Consider the following 19,111-nt stretch of genomic DNA (forward strand, 5'->3'; position numbering starts at 1 on the left):
TGAAGACTGGTAAACTATTACCCTTCTGATGCATTTCAATGTTTACTACAAAATGCAGATTGTACATTTATAATTTGCTGTAAACAGCATTAATTAATGGATCCATACTGCCTCATGTTGATGATATTGACCAATGAAATGATGTGTAGATTGTTTTCTTGACACACATTAGGCTTCTTAAGTATCTGTAGGGAAAGTGTGCATAGATATTAAAACAGGAGGTCAGGCTACAAAGGGTTAATTATAAATGAGTGTCCTATGAATGTCACAGCATACCTTAGTGTTACTGCTGGCCATGAGCATCACTTTATGTTCACAGTCAACCCTTTTTCAAATACCTACTTTCAGCAAGATCATGTTCCGTGTCACAAAGCAGGCATCACCACACTTTGTTTCCATGATTATAACAGTGACTTCAGTTTACTCCAAGGGTCTTCAAAGGCCCCAGATCTCAATGCAACTGAGCTTTTTTGGGCTAAGGTGGAATAAAAGGTTTGCAAAATGAAGGTCTAGCTGAAAAATCTACAGGGACTGCGTGATGTCACATAGTCAGTCTGGAAATCGTTGAATCCATACATGGAAAATGTCAGGTTGTTCTAGAGGAAAAATGTGACCTTATCCAGCAATAGACAGTTGTACTGTAAATGATAAAGCAGCAACTATGTGTATGTTTTTCCCCATGCATAGCAAGACAAGAAAAGGTATCTTCCACATCATTGCAATTTATTGTGTTTTCAGGTTTTTATTTCTACACACTTTCATAAATAGTATTGTCTGGTGCATAATTTAAACTGTCCTTTTGTACTCCTAGATTAAATCATCTTGTACATGGAAACTATTCCTAATTAAAAAAAATTTGATGAATGTCAGTTTTTCATTTAGCTGTCCATTTGTGAGCATGGAGAAAGGAAAATCATTAAATTCTGTTTTTATGTGATAACACATCAGAAAAATGGTGAATCCAACTTTTTCTGTTATAGCAATGCTATGCAAGCTTGTCCATGGAGCTGTCTTTGCTAGAAGAGGCCTCAGAAAGCAGCTGCCCCTTCTCCTTGTTCTGCAGGTACTCCATACCATTGGGGAGCTGGTGAGCACTGACCCCCTGCTGGGAGCACTTGCAATAGCGTACTAGGGCTTTGACCACCAAATAGCACATTTCTGCCACATTGAGGACCATACAGAGTGCAGAGGCACTAATCATGAAAATGGTAAACACGGTTTTCTCTGTGGGTCGTGAAATGAAGCAATCCACCACATTAGGACATGGCCATGCATCACACTTTACCAGGCGGGGCATCTGGAATCCACTGTACAACAAGTAAAAAACATAAATGAAAGCCCCTTCAAATGCCAGCCTGAAAAAGAGGCTTACAGTGTAAGTCCACCATAAGGAGCCTGTAATTGGAAGCCTTTTTTTCTTGAGCATCTCTAGGTCCTCATCAGCCTTATCTCCCATAGTCTTAATGATGTCCTTCTTCTGTTCCTTTTTGCTGTGGGCCACATGCATAGCTACTAGCAGAGCCGGAGTAGACACAAAGATAAGCTGGAGGCACCACAGACGAATATGAGAGATGGGAAAGTAATGATCATAGCAGACATTCTTGCACCCTGGTTGTAAAGTGTTGCACATGAAGTCCATTTGTTCATCCCCCCAAACACTTTCAGCTGCCACTGCCAGGATCATGATGCGAAAAATAAAGAGGACTGAGAGCCATATCTTCCCCAAGCTGGTTGAGTGTTTGTTTACACCCCCAAGCAAAGAGTACAGTTGTCCCCAACTCATCTTTTCTGATTAGCAGCTCTTGTAAGACAAAAAGAGATAAGCAATTAGTCATTGTGAATGCACACAATATTAAAAACATAAACCACTCATACTGTTCAGATTTTATCAGTGGCCCCATCTTATTGTCTTCTACAATTCAAAATCTTCAAATCATGTTGCAATTTTTTCATCATTCATTTGAGATACACATCTCTGTACTTCCTCATTTTATGCAGAATCTAAATGACATACTGTACGATACTTAAGGAGGGAAGCTACAACAGTCCTGAAATTAAACAAGGACAACCAACTCCTGAAGTGGACACAATTTGTCTTAATATCTATCGCGGTTACCATGTACATTACCTTATTGCTTTATGATTTTTATGAGATACATTATATTCAATCCCCTTTCTCAACTCTTCCTAATTTGTGGTAACATAAAATGTTGGAACATCAAAAATAATTTATATATAATCAAAGCCAGTCAATCCATTAGCCGAAAAGGGTGTTTTAATATGAGGAGCAGCATTAAGGAAAGTTAAGGGGTGCGTGCTCTGGTGTGGAAGAAAAATTAGACTTGAGGTTCATATAGTTATTTAGGATAGTGTTTTGCCATCTTAGAAGTATAAAAGGGTTAATACATGTCAGAAACCTTTGTCGAAAAAAACAGTCAAAAGATCAAGTGAACAATAAAGACAAGAATGTACCAGGAGCCATCAACCAATTGACTACTGGACAACATACTCCAGTTCCAGTCCAAGGGATCACAGGTTCCTGCTGCTAACAACTCAACTGTGCTGGTGACCAGTGATGCCAAAAGATCATCATGGGTCCAGAATCATAGAGGGCAGCCTGCAGTGGCATCCAAACCAGAGCCTCATTCATTAAATCAAGAGTTCCAGAAATTGATCTCCTTTACTTTGGGGTTTTGGTCCCCAATACCCGATTCACACTTTTACTGTCCAGGGTTCTATGTTCTTTACCAGAACCCACTTTAACTGTCCTTGATTTGTCTTACAATTTGCCCACTTGTTTGCCATTTTATGACAGTTGTTGACCAATTACTTGAATTCTACTTGCCCTAGGAGTTGGACCCACACCCTAATCTTGATTTTTCCACAGAAATGTATTTCAACGAAGATTTGAACCATGGAGTTATGGATGAACAGGAGGAAAAGCTAGTTATCCACAAGCACAGCAAGGCAAGTGAACTTCTTTTCTTAAGCAACATGTATTTATTAAATATTTGCTACTTTTGCTTTATTAATGGAAATACTGCACAATTACTATGAATTTGAATTGTTTTGGGTTTAACCTGCATGGCAATTGGGATAATATAACTGAACAAGTTTAGAAAATGTGATTGGCATAACATCAGCAGCACTTAGAGTAAAGCCAATGTGTTAGAGTAGATGTTTTTGGATAGATGTTTTTAATAAGTTTATTGATAGTTGGTGGAAAAAATACTTTTAAAAGATTAATGTTTGCATATAATTTGGACAGAATCAAAATTTAACACATGGATACTAGCACTTATAACATTACATTAGTAATTCTCATATTAGCACTTGTAGCATTACCAGTTAAAAGTCAGCCCAATTTAAGCTTTCTTGGCTACTGATTTTAATAATGACATTGAGATTTGTTAACTTTGAAGAATAGAAGTAAACCTAAAGGACAGCAAATAGCAGGTATTTTGGGAATAGAGACACTCAGGACAACATGTTTGAATCCATTGATAAAAGATGAAGATGTAGTTTAAACTAGAAGATTATTTAAACAAGCAAGATGTACTATTTGTCTAAATAACTATTGTTTTTTATGGTGATTATGAATTTTATGTTTGTAACAGTAATTAATGCAGAAGGATGGAACAAATGTTAATATTAATGTATTGGGAATTTTGCATCAGGAGAAGATACAACATTAGAACACAAATTGTATGATATTGGGTGTGAGAATTAAAACATGCTAAATTAGATACAGCGTATAGAACAAACCTTTTAAACTTTGTAGAACAAAGTATAAGGGAAATGAAGTTTGTGGGATAGTGTTAACAGTGTTTTCAGGAAATAGGATACTTGGGGCCATCAAGACAGGACAAATAATTAATGCAATGGCTTCTTGAGACTACGTAATATACAAGATAGCAAAACAAAGTAATAATTCAGCACAGCAGAGATGGAATGTCTTATGCATGGAGTGGTGAGTGTGCAGTTTGTGAAACTGGAAAGCCCAGATACACACCAAGAATTCCAGCTCGTGGCAGAAGACTTTAACATTAATAAGAAGCTTGGGTACAGCCATTGAAATTTAAATACATAATCCAATAACTTGTATTCATGAGAGTAGTGCTGCCATCTCCTGAAGGGAGGATTGACCCTGCTTTCAGTAAGATATACGTTTGCTTTATGCAACAGAGGTGATAGCATAATTTAAAACCATAGCTAGATGTAAATTGGGGCAATGTTGTGGATGAGTGCATGAGGATGCAAGCGTGGTTGTGTGTATGAGGACTCTATCTCTGGTTATTGTTATATACAGTACATCATTGGCAACATAAACTAGAGACATTTTGAAGTTTTCAAGTAAATACTTGTGCTGTCTGTGTCGCCACCAACGATAATATTAACTGATCTGACCATAGATGAAAGATGTAGGACTAGGTACACTTCTGAGAACTAACATAGCTAATGTTGTTGGACAAGAAGGAAATTAAATAGTTGTTCATCAGACGTTATGTTTGACTTGATTTACATGATATCTTAATTATTACTGTTTTCCCAAATTTTGGCTGGCCAGAGATCTTATTTTATTTCAGCCTGGAGCCAAAAGAGGAAGAGTGATTTCTGAGCGATTTGGAATGCCAGATTCATGCAGTTGATGCCATCTCAGATTTAAATGTATCCGAGATTTTTGCAGCATCGACATGCAGGACTTTTCCTTTTTCTCTCCGTCGCCTGTTTCGATTCTTTAGCCAACTGTGTACAGTATTCGGCAACGTTCTGTGGTGTGTTGAAAAAAAAACTAAACTGATAATACGAGTAATAGCCACATTGACACAGAGAGAATATGCAGACTCAACACGGACGGACTGTGTCGGGATTGGATCCCCAGACTCTGATGTTGTTAATTGTGATTGGTGTCAGTCACCCCAAAGCTGTCTGCTCCGTTTTGGATGCCAGTTATGATGGTTTGGACGATTTTACAGTGTAAAACATTTAAATAGCGAAGGTGAACTGTAAAATGTAAAACGGTAAAGCCCTGTTTCAGTTAACACTGAGGCACTTAAGTGAAACGTAGAGACCAATATAATATTTTTAAATTGTTAACCCGTAAAAAATATATCCGTTTTCTGTGAAAAAGGGTAGTCGGCACTAATAAAGGAGATAATGCCACCAGAAAGGAAATCGTATTATACCTTCCATTGTATTGCATCGAGCTGTTTAAAGAAAAGTTGCTGTTTGCTGACCGTCACATGATTACCATTCTTTAACTTTAAACAGCTGCCTTACATTAATTTAACTCAAAATGATCACATGTATTTGCTTTATGTAGCTGTTTCTTCAATAGTTATTTTAATTAACGTACACCTGAGGTGAATAAGTTTACGTGGTTGCCATTTTTCAGAACTAAAAAATTTGGGGTTTTTTTCTGGCACTGATTTCTAAATTTACATCAATTACGATATTTGCATAAGGAAACGCCCCCTTTTACCACATTGTGCCTGGTGAGCCGCAGACCTCATCACACTTAAACAGAGTTAGCAAACGTAATTTTCCCCGAGTGTTGAAATATTTTTGATGTTATGGAAGCTGATTTATGGTGGGTTGTTTTCAATAAACTGACAAACCTGAAAGACACCATACACCACAAAATCAAACTTTTCTTCTCCACCTGACATATTAAACATTCAATTCTTTTTAATGTACAAAACATGTTTGCTATTGATTGTTACTTTAATAAGGCAAAATAAATGGTCTGTGCTTCCAAAAGCGTTTTTTGACCGTTTCATGATTGGTATGTTTATTATAATACAAAACGTTGTGGTTTTAATAGAGATGTGTATTAAAATTCAGCATTTTAAAATTGTAATTAATCTTTTGGTTTATCAGAAATTTCTTTTTCAAACATTTTCAGTGGCCCATTTTTGCTGATAAATTGTCCCGATTTAAGCCCCTTAGCTGCTGTCAAAATAATTTTTCTAGTTCACATGAAATTGAAACAAAATTATGAATTAATATACACCCTATAGTGGGAATATATCAGACTGCATATAGTTGTTTTGTTCGTATTCAAAGAAATTTACCACAATGTGACCCAATTATGTTTTTAGCCGTTTTTCGGTGAATATTTGCCTTAAGTAAAATAAGATTATATTTAGGCATAGGACTGGTTGTCTGGGAATAAAGCAGCCAAAGATCAATTAACATTTTGTCTGTTGACCTTGTAATTAATAAATGCCGCCAGCTACAATAGTGGTTGGCTAGCCACCAGAGGATCAAGGTTAACCTGCTGGATGGTTACTAGCGTTCTAGCGGCTGCGAGCCGGTAAGTACCGAGCGGTCAACAGCCAACAGCCAACAGTGGGCCGCCGGCGGAAAACTCTGTCGGCTTGCTGCTGTCCCCCCGCTGACGATCTGCTGACAGGCGGCGTGCCGCCCCGAAACAGACAGCGAAGCGACAGATGCGTGCTTACTGGGCTTCTATTGTAATGTGCTGTAGAGAAAATTTTTTTTTTACTGTATTATATACAGCTTCAAAGAGTTATACCGTAGACCTAAAAATATTGACACCTTATTTTTACGGTAAAGTTTTAGCAATCACAACTGTCAGGTTTTTTTTACTGAAAATGTAACATTTTTTACAGCGTGAAGAAAACTCGTACAGAAACATCAAGACCACCACTTCCTGCTGTCTCCTTCTAAAAATAGTGTGACCCCCGCAACAGCATTGGGAGGCCGTACAGTCCGACATTATGGCACAAAACGCTTTGGTGGAGTTAAGAAGAGGCTGAAGTAACATCCTTGAACCTGTTAGGTCCGGTCAGTTTCGCAGGATGGCATCAGAAATAAGACGTAGACAAGGCCATTTGTGCGGAGATCTACTGTTAGTCCAAGCGTACACCCATAACTGCATCCCCACGGGGCCAGTTTTTGTGCACCGCACGTCTTTGAGCCTTTGGGCAAACGGACAACGAGTGCATTCGTGGAGCGGAGACACAAACCAAAACACAAGAGATAAGCTAACACTCATACAAACACACACACACATTATATATATATATATATATATATATATATATATATATATATATATATAATTCCCGATCTTTCTAGCACCTGAGAGGCGGACCATCGATTTTCGTGTCTTTAAGACTACAGTCACAAACGCATGCAGTTGGCAATTTGGAAATGCTATCCCCTTAAGTCAGATTCTGCATGGATTGTGTATTGCAGTTTCCCATCATTGCTAAACCCCGACACCGATTGCTTTATAGGCAGAAACCTTAGAAATGCATCTGAATTCTGAATTTCGCACGTAATGTAAAATGTGGTGACCTTAATTGCAGCACACTGCAGGTGCCCCGTCCTGAACAGTCGATGCTATTGAGATAAACGGCAGCTCGGCGGCGACCCTGTAGTGAATAAGGTAAAGTCCAAGGAACAAACGCGCCAAGTCACACGACTTACAAAGCGACTCCCTGCCCGGTTGGGTGATGTTTAACAGCTGCACGTTCCAACGGGTTTAACCTTGTAAACAACCTCGAGTGTTAATGTAAAGGGGGCATCTAGTTATGAAATACCTGAATACCTCAGCATTGGGAATCTATTGCCAAAATATCCTATACCTCATCAAATTAAATGATGGGTAGAGATTATATAATTTTTATGACAATGTACAGTCAGGTCCATGGACACAATTTTCATAATTTTGGCTCCTCATATTCCTCATATTGAGAGTTCACGGTGACAGCTTACAAATGAAAATTTCAGACCTCTTACCTGCTTGTTAGTTAATGAAATAATGAGGGATCTGCTCCCACCTGCCTACAGAGCAGCCTGTCCGTCAAATGTCCAAATTGAGCCCCTCAATATGGAGGGGTTGGCATGTATAAAAATGTGTCTGTTCTAATCAGTTCATAGAATATTTTTGATAAAACCCTTGAATTAAAGTTGAAAGGCTACACTTTAATCACATAATAATTGCTTTGTTTCAAATCCAGTTGTCAAAAATTATGACAACTGTGTCACTGTCCAACTACTTACGGGTCTGACTGTACAGTAAAGTAAATGAAGTAAGATCTGGCCTTTATTTGATAGTCTTAAAAATACAAGAATTTGGCACATCGCGTATAGCGCAGAAAAACATGACTCAGTCAGGGGAATCTCCAAATTTTGCGTCCAAAAACCTTTACATTTATAGTTTAAAACTTAAAAAACAACAACAACAACAAAAAAAAAACTGAAACTACTGTTATTACGTTTCCTAAGCGGCTCAGTAACATCTGAATCAATGGAAAAGCATTCTGTGCATCTTGGAGTTGAGCCTTTTGAAATGACAGCCCGCCTGCAAACACTCCCACCAGCCCCACTCACCTTCACATTCACACGCTCAGCCTTTTGGGGGTCTTCATTAAAGCGATCTTCCGATCTCTCGCTCACACGGGGGTTCCATTGGGTGAGTTTATCGACGAGGTAATCTGATCAGAGATGAAAAAGTTTCCAAAGTGAGGATGTTTGATTGCGTTTTCGAACTGCGTGTGTGTTTAAGTCATACCTGGATATCCGCGCGCCTCCTTTTAACACCTGTTACGTAATATGCTAATGAGTAGTCCAAAGAATTGTCTTTATGTTTAGGTTATACTGTATAGCGAAGACAAATACCAAACCTAAAGAATTAAAAATGATTACATTTTGCCTGAAGAAGGGGCCTGAGTTGCCTTGAAAGCTTGCATATTGTAATCTTTTTAGTTAGCCAATAAAAGGTGTCATTTTGCTTGGCTTTTCTCCAAAGAATTAAAAGAAATACCATTTGCGAGAATGCAGTTTAATTAGAATCATAAATAAAGTAAAGCACTTCATACTGTAACGTCCAATCATAATTTAATAATAGAGGAAGCATCAAACTTATGCACAAATGTGCTAAAGCATTTCGAATACAGTATATATATATATATACACACACATTAGTGTTTCTATCTATCTATCTATCTATCTATCTATCTATCTATCTATCTATCTATCTATCTATCTATCTATCTATCTATCTATCTGTATAATATTCCGTGACTGCAAATGGTTAAATTGCTAGCACTGATGTGCTCATAACTTGGCACATGACCAGTAATGGGTCCTGCCCATAATGTTCATGCAAATGTCTTTAGCGTGGTTCTCACATGTGTCATCCAATTTCAGGAAAAAGTACCTCTCATTCCACTGTCAACTAATTTGCACATAATTCTCTTTCTTAATGCAGTTTTGTTGTTTAACTTTGACTGGCATCATCCCAACTGACTGTAAAAGTGCTTGTCATCCCTATCAGGGGGATAACACTGCTCTCGGTGCCGGGGAAAGGTCCTTGCTAAGGGGTCGTCCTCGATAGGATCCGTGATCACTTGCTCACCTACCAGCGACTGGAACAGTCTGGTTTTACGCCTAAGAAGTCTACCATCGACCGCATCCTGGCACTGAGAGTTTTCATGGAGCGCAAACGCGAATATCGGCAAAGATTCTTTGCAGCCAGCCAGTCGATTTTTGCAAAGCATTCGACTCCGTTGATCGAGCTGCCCTGTGGGACATCCTGAGGGTTCGCGGGATCCCCTCGAGGTTGTTGGATATCATAACCGGCCTGTACACTGGCTGATCTGGTTCTCAGGGTCCTCATTGTTGGGGACCCAAGTGGCTGGACCAGGCCAAGGGGACACCCACGTAACACCTGGCTTCGTCAGATAGAGGGTCATTTCAGGAGGGTGGGACTGGACCGTGTATCTGCCATGGGGGTTGCCAACCAGGATCCCAAGTTGTTTTGTCGTGTAGTGGGTGCAGCAACAAGCTATACCAGTGCATGCTCCCTGACCTGACCTGACCTGATCTGACATAAGCACCTGTGCATGTGCCTCTGCACACTGTCACTCTGCATGTCACTCTGTCCACACTGGCATCTGTCTCTGGAAGTCGGGGCATCCCAATGTCATTAACTCTCTGCCAACAGACTAAGCCTGCTGAAAAACAGAGGGGTGCATAAAAGTATTAAACAGTATTGCCTTTCAAAAGACTACACCAAAAAAATCAACTGCAACAGGCCGAAATGAAAGAGTTCATAGAGTTTTTGACACAGGAATCCAACAAGAGGCATCCACCCAGCTGACACTAAACAATGGCATTGAGTATGCAGTACATTTGGATGTCTCTGCTAAGGAATTTGCTCAGGGTGTCACTGTCACTCACAGCTGTTACTATCCAAGAGACTTGGGTGATGCTAGAATTACAAGTGGTCCTTCTCAGTAAGGTGAACACAAGGAGAAAATCCATTTAGCCAGAAACCAGCAAGACTGCAGACTTGCATCGGGTCTTCTTGTAAACGATGGCTCCCCTCTCAGCCAAGCAGTGCATGCCCACCTTACATCAAAAATTATCACCAGCAGTTCACCGCAAAAACAAAATGATCAAATGAGTTTTAGAATATTCATTACATACATTTAGAATACATTACATTACAAGCATGTATATATCCAATTCAGACCAGGATTCAGGAAATGATAGCGAGTGAGAGACAGTAATTTCCTTTAGGACAAAATTGAATTACTCTATCTGACACTTAAACAAGATATGGAAGAATATTCAACAATTCTGTTCTGCTTTGAGTGAAAATGGCTGTGAAAAAGGTATCCTTATGGTGCAGGATCAGGAGAAGAATGATCAGAGCTTGAAAGTCAAAAAGAAACCAATTTCCAAAACCCAAAGCACAACCTAAAAGTCTTAGTCCAAACAAAAGCTTTTTCTGTCACAGATATAGAACAAATATAATGACAAAAAACAATCACAAAATCCAAATTAATTTAAAATCTTAAATAGAGCTCAGAATGACAATACAATGATTGAAAACCATAACATAACATAATTCATAACTCTGCTGTGCTTTTTTTTTCAATGAATGTCGTACTGGACGGATTATACTTTGACCCTCAATTGTATCACATCATAGGCAATAAGCCTTTTCAAAGTGGGTGCTTGCTGCATGGAGTTTGCGTGTTCTCTCCGTGTCCGCATGTGTTTCTTCCCAAAGTCCAAAGACATGCAGGTTAGGAGAACTACAGTTGTGAAATTGGCCATAATGTGTGTGTGTTAACCCTGTGGTGGTCTGGCGCTGGTCCTGCATTGCACCGGATGATGCTAAGGAAAGGCGGGTTTGAAAATGGATAGACTAAGACACACCATTTATTATACAAAACTGAATTTTAGTATTGCCTTCTATTTAGTGATAATAAGTAATATTACTACAGTATTTGCTGTTCTGCATATCACAGCAGTACATTAAGCAACATATACTTAACACTTCTTCCTCTTCATCTTTTCCCACTCTTCATCTTTTCCCAATGTCAGGATTGATGTTTTACAGCATGATGCCATTCCTGCCCATTTATTCAGACTTGGCACCGTCTCTAAAATTTAGGCTGGGTTATACTTAATGTGAGGAAGGCATAAAAATAAAAAGCTGAATGTAGGGAGTACCACCATTAATCATGGAGAGTTAGCCCTCCTCTTTAAATACTGTATATATATATATATATATATATATATATATATATATATACAGGTAAAATTCCATTACAACGAATATCTTTACAATGAAATTTTCATTACAACGAAGTATTTTTATGGTCCCGACAGTTCCCCATATGACACGAGTCTATAGAAATCTCGTTACTACGAAGTACATTCAGCAGATACTTTCATTACAACGAAGTGCTCAAAAGACCTTGAAATGTCTGAATGAATCATTCACAGAGCAGTTAGTTCTGTGGCCGCAGCTCAGTTGTGCACAATGATTCCCAAATAGAAACACTGTAATTTTTATTTCTTTCTTCGAACTTTCCTTGTACTGGTTTTTTTTTTTTTTTTTTTTTCCCTTTTTTGTTTTCGGTGGTTTTCAGTGATACCTTTTGCTTATTGCTCGTCAACATTTGAAAAACATCCATTGGAATTTAACTCATTGTCACCCTCCTATAGAAACAGCAGACATGAAAAAACAAAACAGTTCATATTAGAAAAAAAAAAATTTTGCAGCTCTAAATTGCGGCAAAAAGAAAAGACGTTGCCAGTGAATTCAGAATTTCGCCATCGACACTGTCAACTTTCTTGAAAGACAGAGCAAAAAAAGAAGAAAAATCTCGGGTTGCAAACGTATGCGAACTGCTGCACTTGAAGACGTCGAAAAATCAGTTTCTATGTGGTTCAGTGATGCTCGTTCAAGAAACATTCCCACTAATGCGGCACTCATTCTAGAAAATGTGAGGTTTGTAAACTCTCTTGGGACCTCCCAGAACTGGACAACACGCCGAAGAGCGTCCCAAAGTGCGATCTCCCCGTCTGTACGGGGCAAAAAGCAGGGTCACAGATATGCTGTGTCTCTCCGCCAAAGTAAACAGAAAAGATCTGAAGATGGGTAATGCAAGGTTAGGAGCACGTAAATTGTAAATGCAGATAACAGGATTACTTGATCACTGACCTGCACGACCCTGCCTGACTGCTGTGTCTGTGTATAGCAGAGTGGCAGATCACGCTAAAATAAACAACCGTGCCATTCCTGTTTCAAGCTGAATAAAGCTGGTTTTGCTAAAGTACTGAGACTACGCCTTGTGTTTTGGGGTGCAAGACAGGGACTTATAGCGCGACCCCCATCTTTAATGATTTGCTTCTGTGGTGCTTCACTGCAGCGCTGTGAGCCTCCTATTGCCCTGCCCCAGCAACGGACAAACAATCTTCCACAGACGCTGCAATCGAGCTTCAGGACGAACTTCAGCGTGTCGTTCCCGTTGGGTGGGTAGTCGGGGGTGGGGGGGGGGGGGGGGGGGGGGGTCTCAAAAGAGTTCAGAAACCTCACAATATGAAGAAGAAAAAAGGATGATTCTGATTGATAACTGCTGCCCACAACATGCTTCCGCATTTAGATAATGTTTGCGTTGAATACCTCCCATCCAATTGCACGGCAGCGCTGCAGCCATTGGACTTGGGCATCATTCGCATCCTGTAAGTGTATTATCATAAGGAAATGCTGAGAAAAATTCTCGTCAGCATAACTTGTAGGCAGGAGGAGATTAAAAGTAACGCGAAAGAAGCTATTGAAATGATTGCAAACGCCTGCATACAAGTTAAAGAAAGCACTATAGTAACAAATACAGAATCTTATTACAACAAAATTTTTGTTTACAATTTTCGTCCCTGGGAGTTCATTGTAACGGAATTTTACCTGTATATATATACAGTATTATATATATATATATATATATATATATATATATATATATATATATATATATATATATATATATATGTATATATATATATATATATATATATATATATATATATATATATATATATATATATATATATATATATATAATCAGTTAGATAGAGTATATATCAGTTACAAATATATAACTGAATGTCAATCCAGAAAAATGTTGGGACGCCAACCTGTTTGTCCCTGAAAATAAGGATCGTTATGTGCGCCAGTACTAATGAAAATTCCTTGAACAAAGTTGCCATCTGGCTGTGAAGGGTCGCTACCGCAAGGAAGAAACTCTGTCCTATGGTAAGTTTGGCGGAGGATTTATTGGTAAGGGTCCCGATGGGGGAAGAGTCATTTGTGATTCACTGGGTGTCTTCTCTGTGCTCTGGAAGGAACAAGACAGGAGGAAGTTGGTGTCAGCGCCCCCTGTCGACCCGGGGTGGTAGTACATATTTCAGAAAAGCCCTGAGAGTGGTACACATACATGCATGCGTGGTCCCCTGTGAGAGAACTCCCGATCATGCTGCACTTCACATCGTATCACAGCACATCACATAAAGATTACAGTTCCTGTTGTGCGGTGGGAACACAACACACAAAAGTGGCCCACGGCTGACGTTGTGCAGGAGTTCATTTGATCCCGAAAGCACAGCTCGTGCGGTGGGAAGTGGTCAGCCATGTGTTGGCCTGTCTCTACCGTTATGTGTATTCTTTCCACTAAAGGCTAGAAGTGTTTGTTGTTTAAAAAGATAATTTATCTCTAAGAGTTAAACAAGAAAACTGCATTAAGAAAGAGAATTATGTTCAAATTAGTTGACAGTGGAATGAGAAGTATTTTTACATCCTGAAACTGGATGACACATGTGAGAACCACGCTAAAGACAATGGCATGAACATTATGGGCAGGACCCATTACTGGTTACGTGACAAGTTCAAGCAGGAGCACCAGCATTGGCGGAGCTAAGCCAACAGATTTAGAACAGAATGTCCATTCCTCCATCTATTACCCAGCCTGCTCATTCTAGTTCAGGATTACAGGGGAATGCAGAGTATGGCAGCAAGACATGAACCAATTGTGTGAACAGGCAAATCATTGACGTGCTCCAAAAAAGTGAAAAAAGTGACATAGAATGCCAGATTAAGTTATCTTTTTAACAAAATTAAATCAGAAGAAAACATCTTCAAACATTTTTTTAATTACTGCTTTTCGTAAAGTAGGGTGCTGTTGAATGCTTAGACATTTTACGTTCTGACTTAGGGGAAGTGAGGATTTCTTTGTTAATCTCCTTGTTCTCGCCATTATGATAGCGCTATACAGTGCCATATTGTCGACATAACAATTCAGAGGGCTTAGCAATGCATTTTGGTCCAACATTGCTTTTATACGGACTGAGGATTTGTAAGTAATCAACAAAAGTTGGGACACCTGTAACAATTGTTTGCATCAACTTTTAAGGCTTAATGAACCTCAACTGCTGCAGAAGACCTGAACATTTGTAACTATTACTTGTAACATGAATAAGAACTTTTTGTATATAGTAATTTTGAAATCATGTGTACATTAGTTTTCACTTTTCGGCAGCTTAAATTTTTTTAACACTCTGGCAGCTTACCACTTACCTTTGTGACATTTCAGGTTATTCGCTGAAACTGCTTCAATTTGAAATAAAATTGGAAAAACGAGGGAGTTCTAAACCTTTTCATTGCTCGTGTGTGTGTGTGTGTGGAAGGGATATATTTATATATACTGTATATATATATATATATATATATATATATATATATATATATATATATATATAATGTGCATACTGTATGGGTGATACAAGCTCTGTGATGCTTATAAAATGTCAAACTACACATTTTTAAAGCTGCACTTTAAGCCTTTAATTCAGACTTCCAAGACAATTTAGGGGGAAAGTATAAAACTGAGGATAGCAGACAGGCACTTTACACCAATGTGATGCTTCCTCAAGCAGACAGGACTTGGCAGAATTCAGTTATGTCCTCTCCATTGTACATCAGTGGCTTGCCTTTTGTTTGGCCAGAGTCTCTTTCTGCCTAACAACAGAAGTAAGTCTGCAAAAATGAGTCTTTTTCATGGACAAAACGGGCATTTTGTGGCCACCTTTTTAAAGGACTTTTCTTTTATGAAACTGGACATTTAGCTCTGGAAATTTCCTGCAAATCCATTTGACTTCTTGTCTTCCATGGCTTTTTTAGTATGGTTTCCAGTAGCTTCTGTCTTGTGCTAGGATGAGAACTGCAGGGCTGTTTGCGGCCTATAAAATGTTAATCTGACTCGATGCAGCAGAGTAGATCTTAAAGCCATAAGGGTGCTGGTTGAATCCCCACATGGTTTATAGTCCAGTGCCTTAGCCACTGGGCCACACTGTTTGACTGAAGCTGGTAGTCCAGTGTCCATTCATAAGATTTCTGCGGATTGGGGCATGCATTATATTTAAACAGCCCTATCAGTTGTAACAAAGGCGCTATATTGGTGCCTGACCCAACACAGACTCACACCGGAGGCACATATAAAAACAAATAAACTTTTATTTTTCTTCACCTGTGGGGTACGTCTTCCCTGCGCCCCACAGGCTCAACAGAGTCCCAAAGCACCACATAAAACACTACACTCTTCTCCTTTAACCACCACTCTCCATCAAACTGCGTCCTCCTCCTCCCAACTCTGGCTATTGAGTGGTTGCTGCTGCCCCTTTTATAGTCCACCTGGTACTGCTCCAGGTGGTTGACTGCCGAGTTCCAGCTGCACTTCCGTGTTTGGCGAATACACTGTCCATAAGCTGCAGCACCCCCTGGTGGCGCCTGCAGGACCCAACAGGGCTGCACCCAACTCCAATTCCCATAGAGCCTAAGGAGCTCTGCACCGCTCCAACCCAGGGGCGTTGCCATCTAGCGTTCAGGGGGAGGTATTGTACAGTCCATGGCTGCTCCCCCTGAACATATACTGAAGGGGTGTCCCGGTCGAGCATGGACCCCGGCTGTCCGCCACACAGTCCATAAAACCATCTTTGATTCGTCAGTCAGCTGGCACACAACTGGAGAATGACTGCTTCCTGGCTCCTTCAGCCTTTATATGACAATTCTGGTTTGAAAGGAATCCTTAACTTGCTGAATAAGATAAAGAACTAAATAGGACTCTGCTGATTTACACCTGAGGAGAGATCATATGAGCTGAGTACACTTTAAAATTAATCTTATCGACTTAACAAAAAACACGCATTTAAGTAGCTCACAACACAATCCCACCCTAGTTCTAAAGATGACCGATGGCCTGCTGACTTGTCCTTACCAAGAATTGAGGAGGATGTTCACTTTGCTATCAGCAAGACTGAAGCACTTCTAAGATGCTTCTTATCATTCTTCATGAAAAGAAAAACAAGAACTATCAGTTCCACAAGATGCCAAGAACTGAAAATAAATATGCAGTAAAGAAATATTAAGTGACAAAGAAAACAATTCCACAAACTCTGGTTCTTTCTAGCTTTAATTTATCACTTTATGCCAAAAGACAAAGCTAACAAACCTGGCAGGTCACCAATGTGTCTTATTTTGTTTTCTCCCTGGTGATGTAACAGTTACACTTTGTTTCACTTCTTGCTGGTGTATTCTTCTGTAAATCCTGTTTTAAAAATGTATTTGTTGTCTTGCAGTAAACCTTTGTAAAGATGATGCGTCTTTTGATAGCTACTTTTAGGAGGGTTTGTAAATTGTCAGCACCATAAGGTATTGTGCTGTTTTTAGTAGCACGCTGTCTTGGAGTTTTCTTACGCATCAAAGTCCATGAAAGATCAATGGTGGGACTCTCAATAATAGCATTAATATTGTCACATTAGAGTACAGTGAAATTCTTACTTGAACCCCCAACCAACATGCAACACATTGGCACTCTCTATGAACGAGATAGAAATCACAAACTGGCTTTCCAGATGTACTCCTTGTTCCAGTTTATGGAACAAAACATTTCCTATTAAGGAATTCACCCTAGACAATCAAAGTAAAAAGAACACTTACGGACTTATTAAATGGTTACTGGTGGAGAATGGTGGCACAGTAGTTAGCACTGCTGCCTCCCTGGTCCAGTGTTCTGGGTTTGAATCTAATGCCTGGTCATTCAATGTGTGGGGCTGAACGTTCTGCCCGGGTCTGTGTGGATTTTCCATTGGCGAGGTTTACCACGTTGTCAAAGAGGGGCAGGAATGGTCAGCCCATGTGTTTTGTGGGTGGTCCCCCCACATCCCTTCACCGTCAAGGTGCTGCCCTATAAAGGTTGAGGAAAATCCACAGTCCGTTGTGGTTCATTGAATGTATTAGGTGGTTGGTGAGTTCTCCTGCATTTATTGCGCTTTATGATTATTACTTATTTGTTGTATTTTTTTTACTTCTTTTGCTCTGATTTTCAACTATTCTGTTGGATTTTGTATTAGGACTATGTTTGCTTTTGGGATTAGCTATTTTGAAGGCATTGTCTTCTGTGCCTTTTTGTGCTCCGTGGACTTTTGTGTTACAGAGCATTTTTGTGTATAATAAATCTTCTATTTATAAAGATTCTTCGTTTGCCCTTGTGTGGCTAGCCAATGATTTTGACAGTCTTTACCTCCACAAGTGGGCATTCCAAGCACCTTTCTGGGGACATTTTGGGACTCTGCACTGTGTTCTTATGGGCCTTGTGACACTTCAGCCCTTGGTGTGTGGCTGAAAACACAACAAGACCAGGGCTGCCTTGTGCCTGGTGCTGCTGGGATAGTCTACAGTTACTCAAAGAACATCCTCTATTCCAAACTCCTAAGGACCTCTGAAATCATAATGGGATTGCTTTACTTATGGAGTTAGTGTAGGGCTGCGTCACAGTGCATCGACAAAGGTTATTTCCACATTAAAAAGACACTCTTCTCACAACATCTTTCTTAAGCTACAAATCAGCTCTTTCCATTAATCATATTTTTTCATTGCATTGTAAAACTGAAACATTATCTTTCAAAGTAAGACTCAAAATCTTTATTTCTTAATAAGGCAAAGTCTGCCTCAAATCAGTGAGGGGACGCAGATCGGGTAGCCATTCTCACGTTGTAAAACAGAATACCTACCCTTCAAGACATTTATAAATTATCTGACATTCTAGTTAAGTCAGTACTCTACTGAGATGGATTTAAAAACAGACCAGAAGTAGAAACATGAGACAGAAACATGCCTAATGTGTGACTACAATTTAGGTTTTAATTTTCAGATAAAGTTCAAGTCAAAGAACACCTAAGCTATGAGGGCAAAGTTTTGTTGATAAAGTCGGTTATTTTACCCAAGCTTTTATACTCAGGAATAATCTCCTTTCCCACAGTAAAAACTATTAAGGAAATTGAAAGACTCCTGTTTTAATTTTTTTGAAGCTCATTATATGAGCAATTAGAAAGAATAAAAGGTAACAAAGGCTTATTGGATATAAGAACACCATCAAAAGTAAAGTATGCAGCTATAATAGTGTCTTTAGTGCAAAAGAAAAAGAGAAAATAGCAAATATGTTGAAGTACAAATTGAGACATTTTGTTAGAAAATATAACATATTACAACCCTCCTGAATTATAAACTCACAGCCTTTGTAACTTTAACTTTAGAACTTTATTTGTGTCCAGGGGGAATTTTGACTCTTTACAGAAGGTCTCTAAATAAATAAATACATAAAGAGATACATAGATAAATAAATAATTATATACATACACAAATGGTCTGAATGCATGCCAAATTGATTTAAAAAGAAATAAAAGAAAATTTCTGACTTGGCAGTCCCAGTCCCAGTGACGCATTATACAG

General features: G+C 39.1%; 1 protein-coding gene across 1 annotated transcript; it reads right to left on the reverse strand.

Annotated features, from left to right (window-relative positions):
• Positions 1-693: 693 nt before the first annotated feature.
• On the reverse strand, positions 694-1,800 carry LOC114651443 (gap junction beta-2 protein-like). The gene has a single exon (XM_028801319.2). The coding sequence runs from the start codon at positions 1,781-1,783 to the stop codon at positions 986-988; it is 798 nt and encodes a 265-aa protein (XP_028657152.1). The 5' UTR covers positions 1,784-1,800; the 3' UTR covers positions 694-985.
• Positions 1,801-19,111: the final 17,311 nt, after the last annotated feature.

Source organism: Erpetoichthys calabaricus, chromosome 4 (genome assembly GCF_900747795.2).
Source record: "Erpetoichthys calabaricus chromosome 4, fErpCal1.3, whole genome shotgun sequence".
In the NCBI taxonomy this organism is placed as follows: domain Eukaryota; kingdom Metazoa; phylum Chordata; class Cladistia; order Polypteriformes; family Polypteridae; genus Erpetoichthys; species Erpetoichthys calabaricus.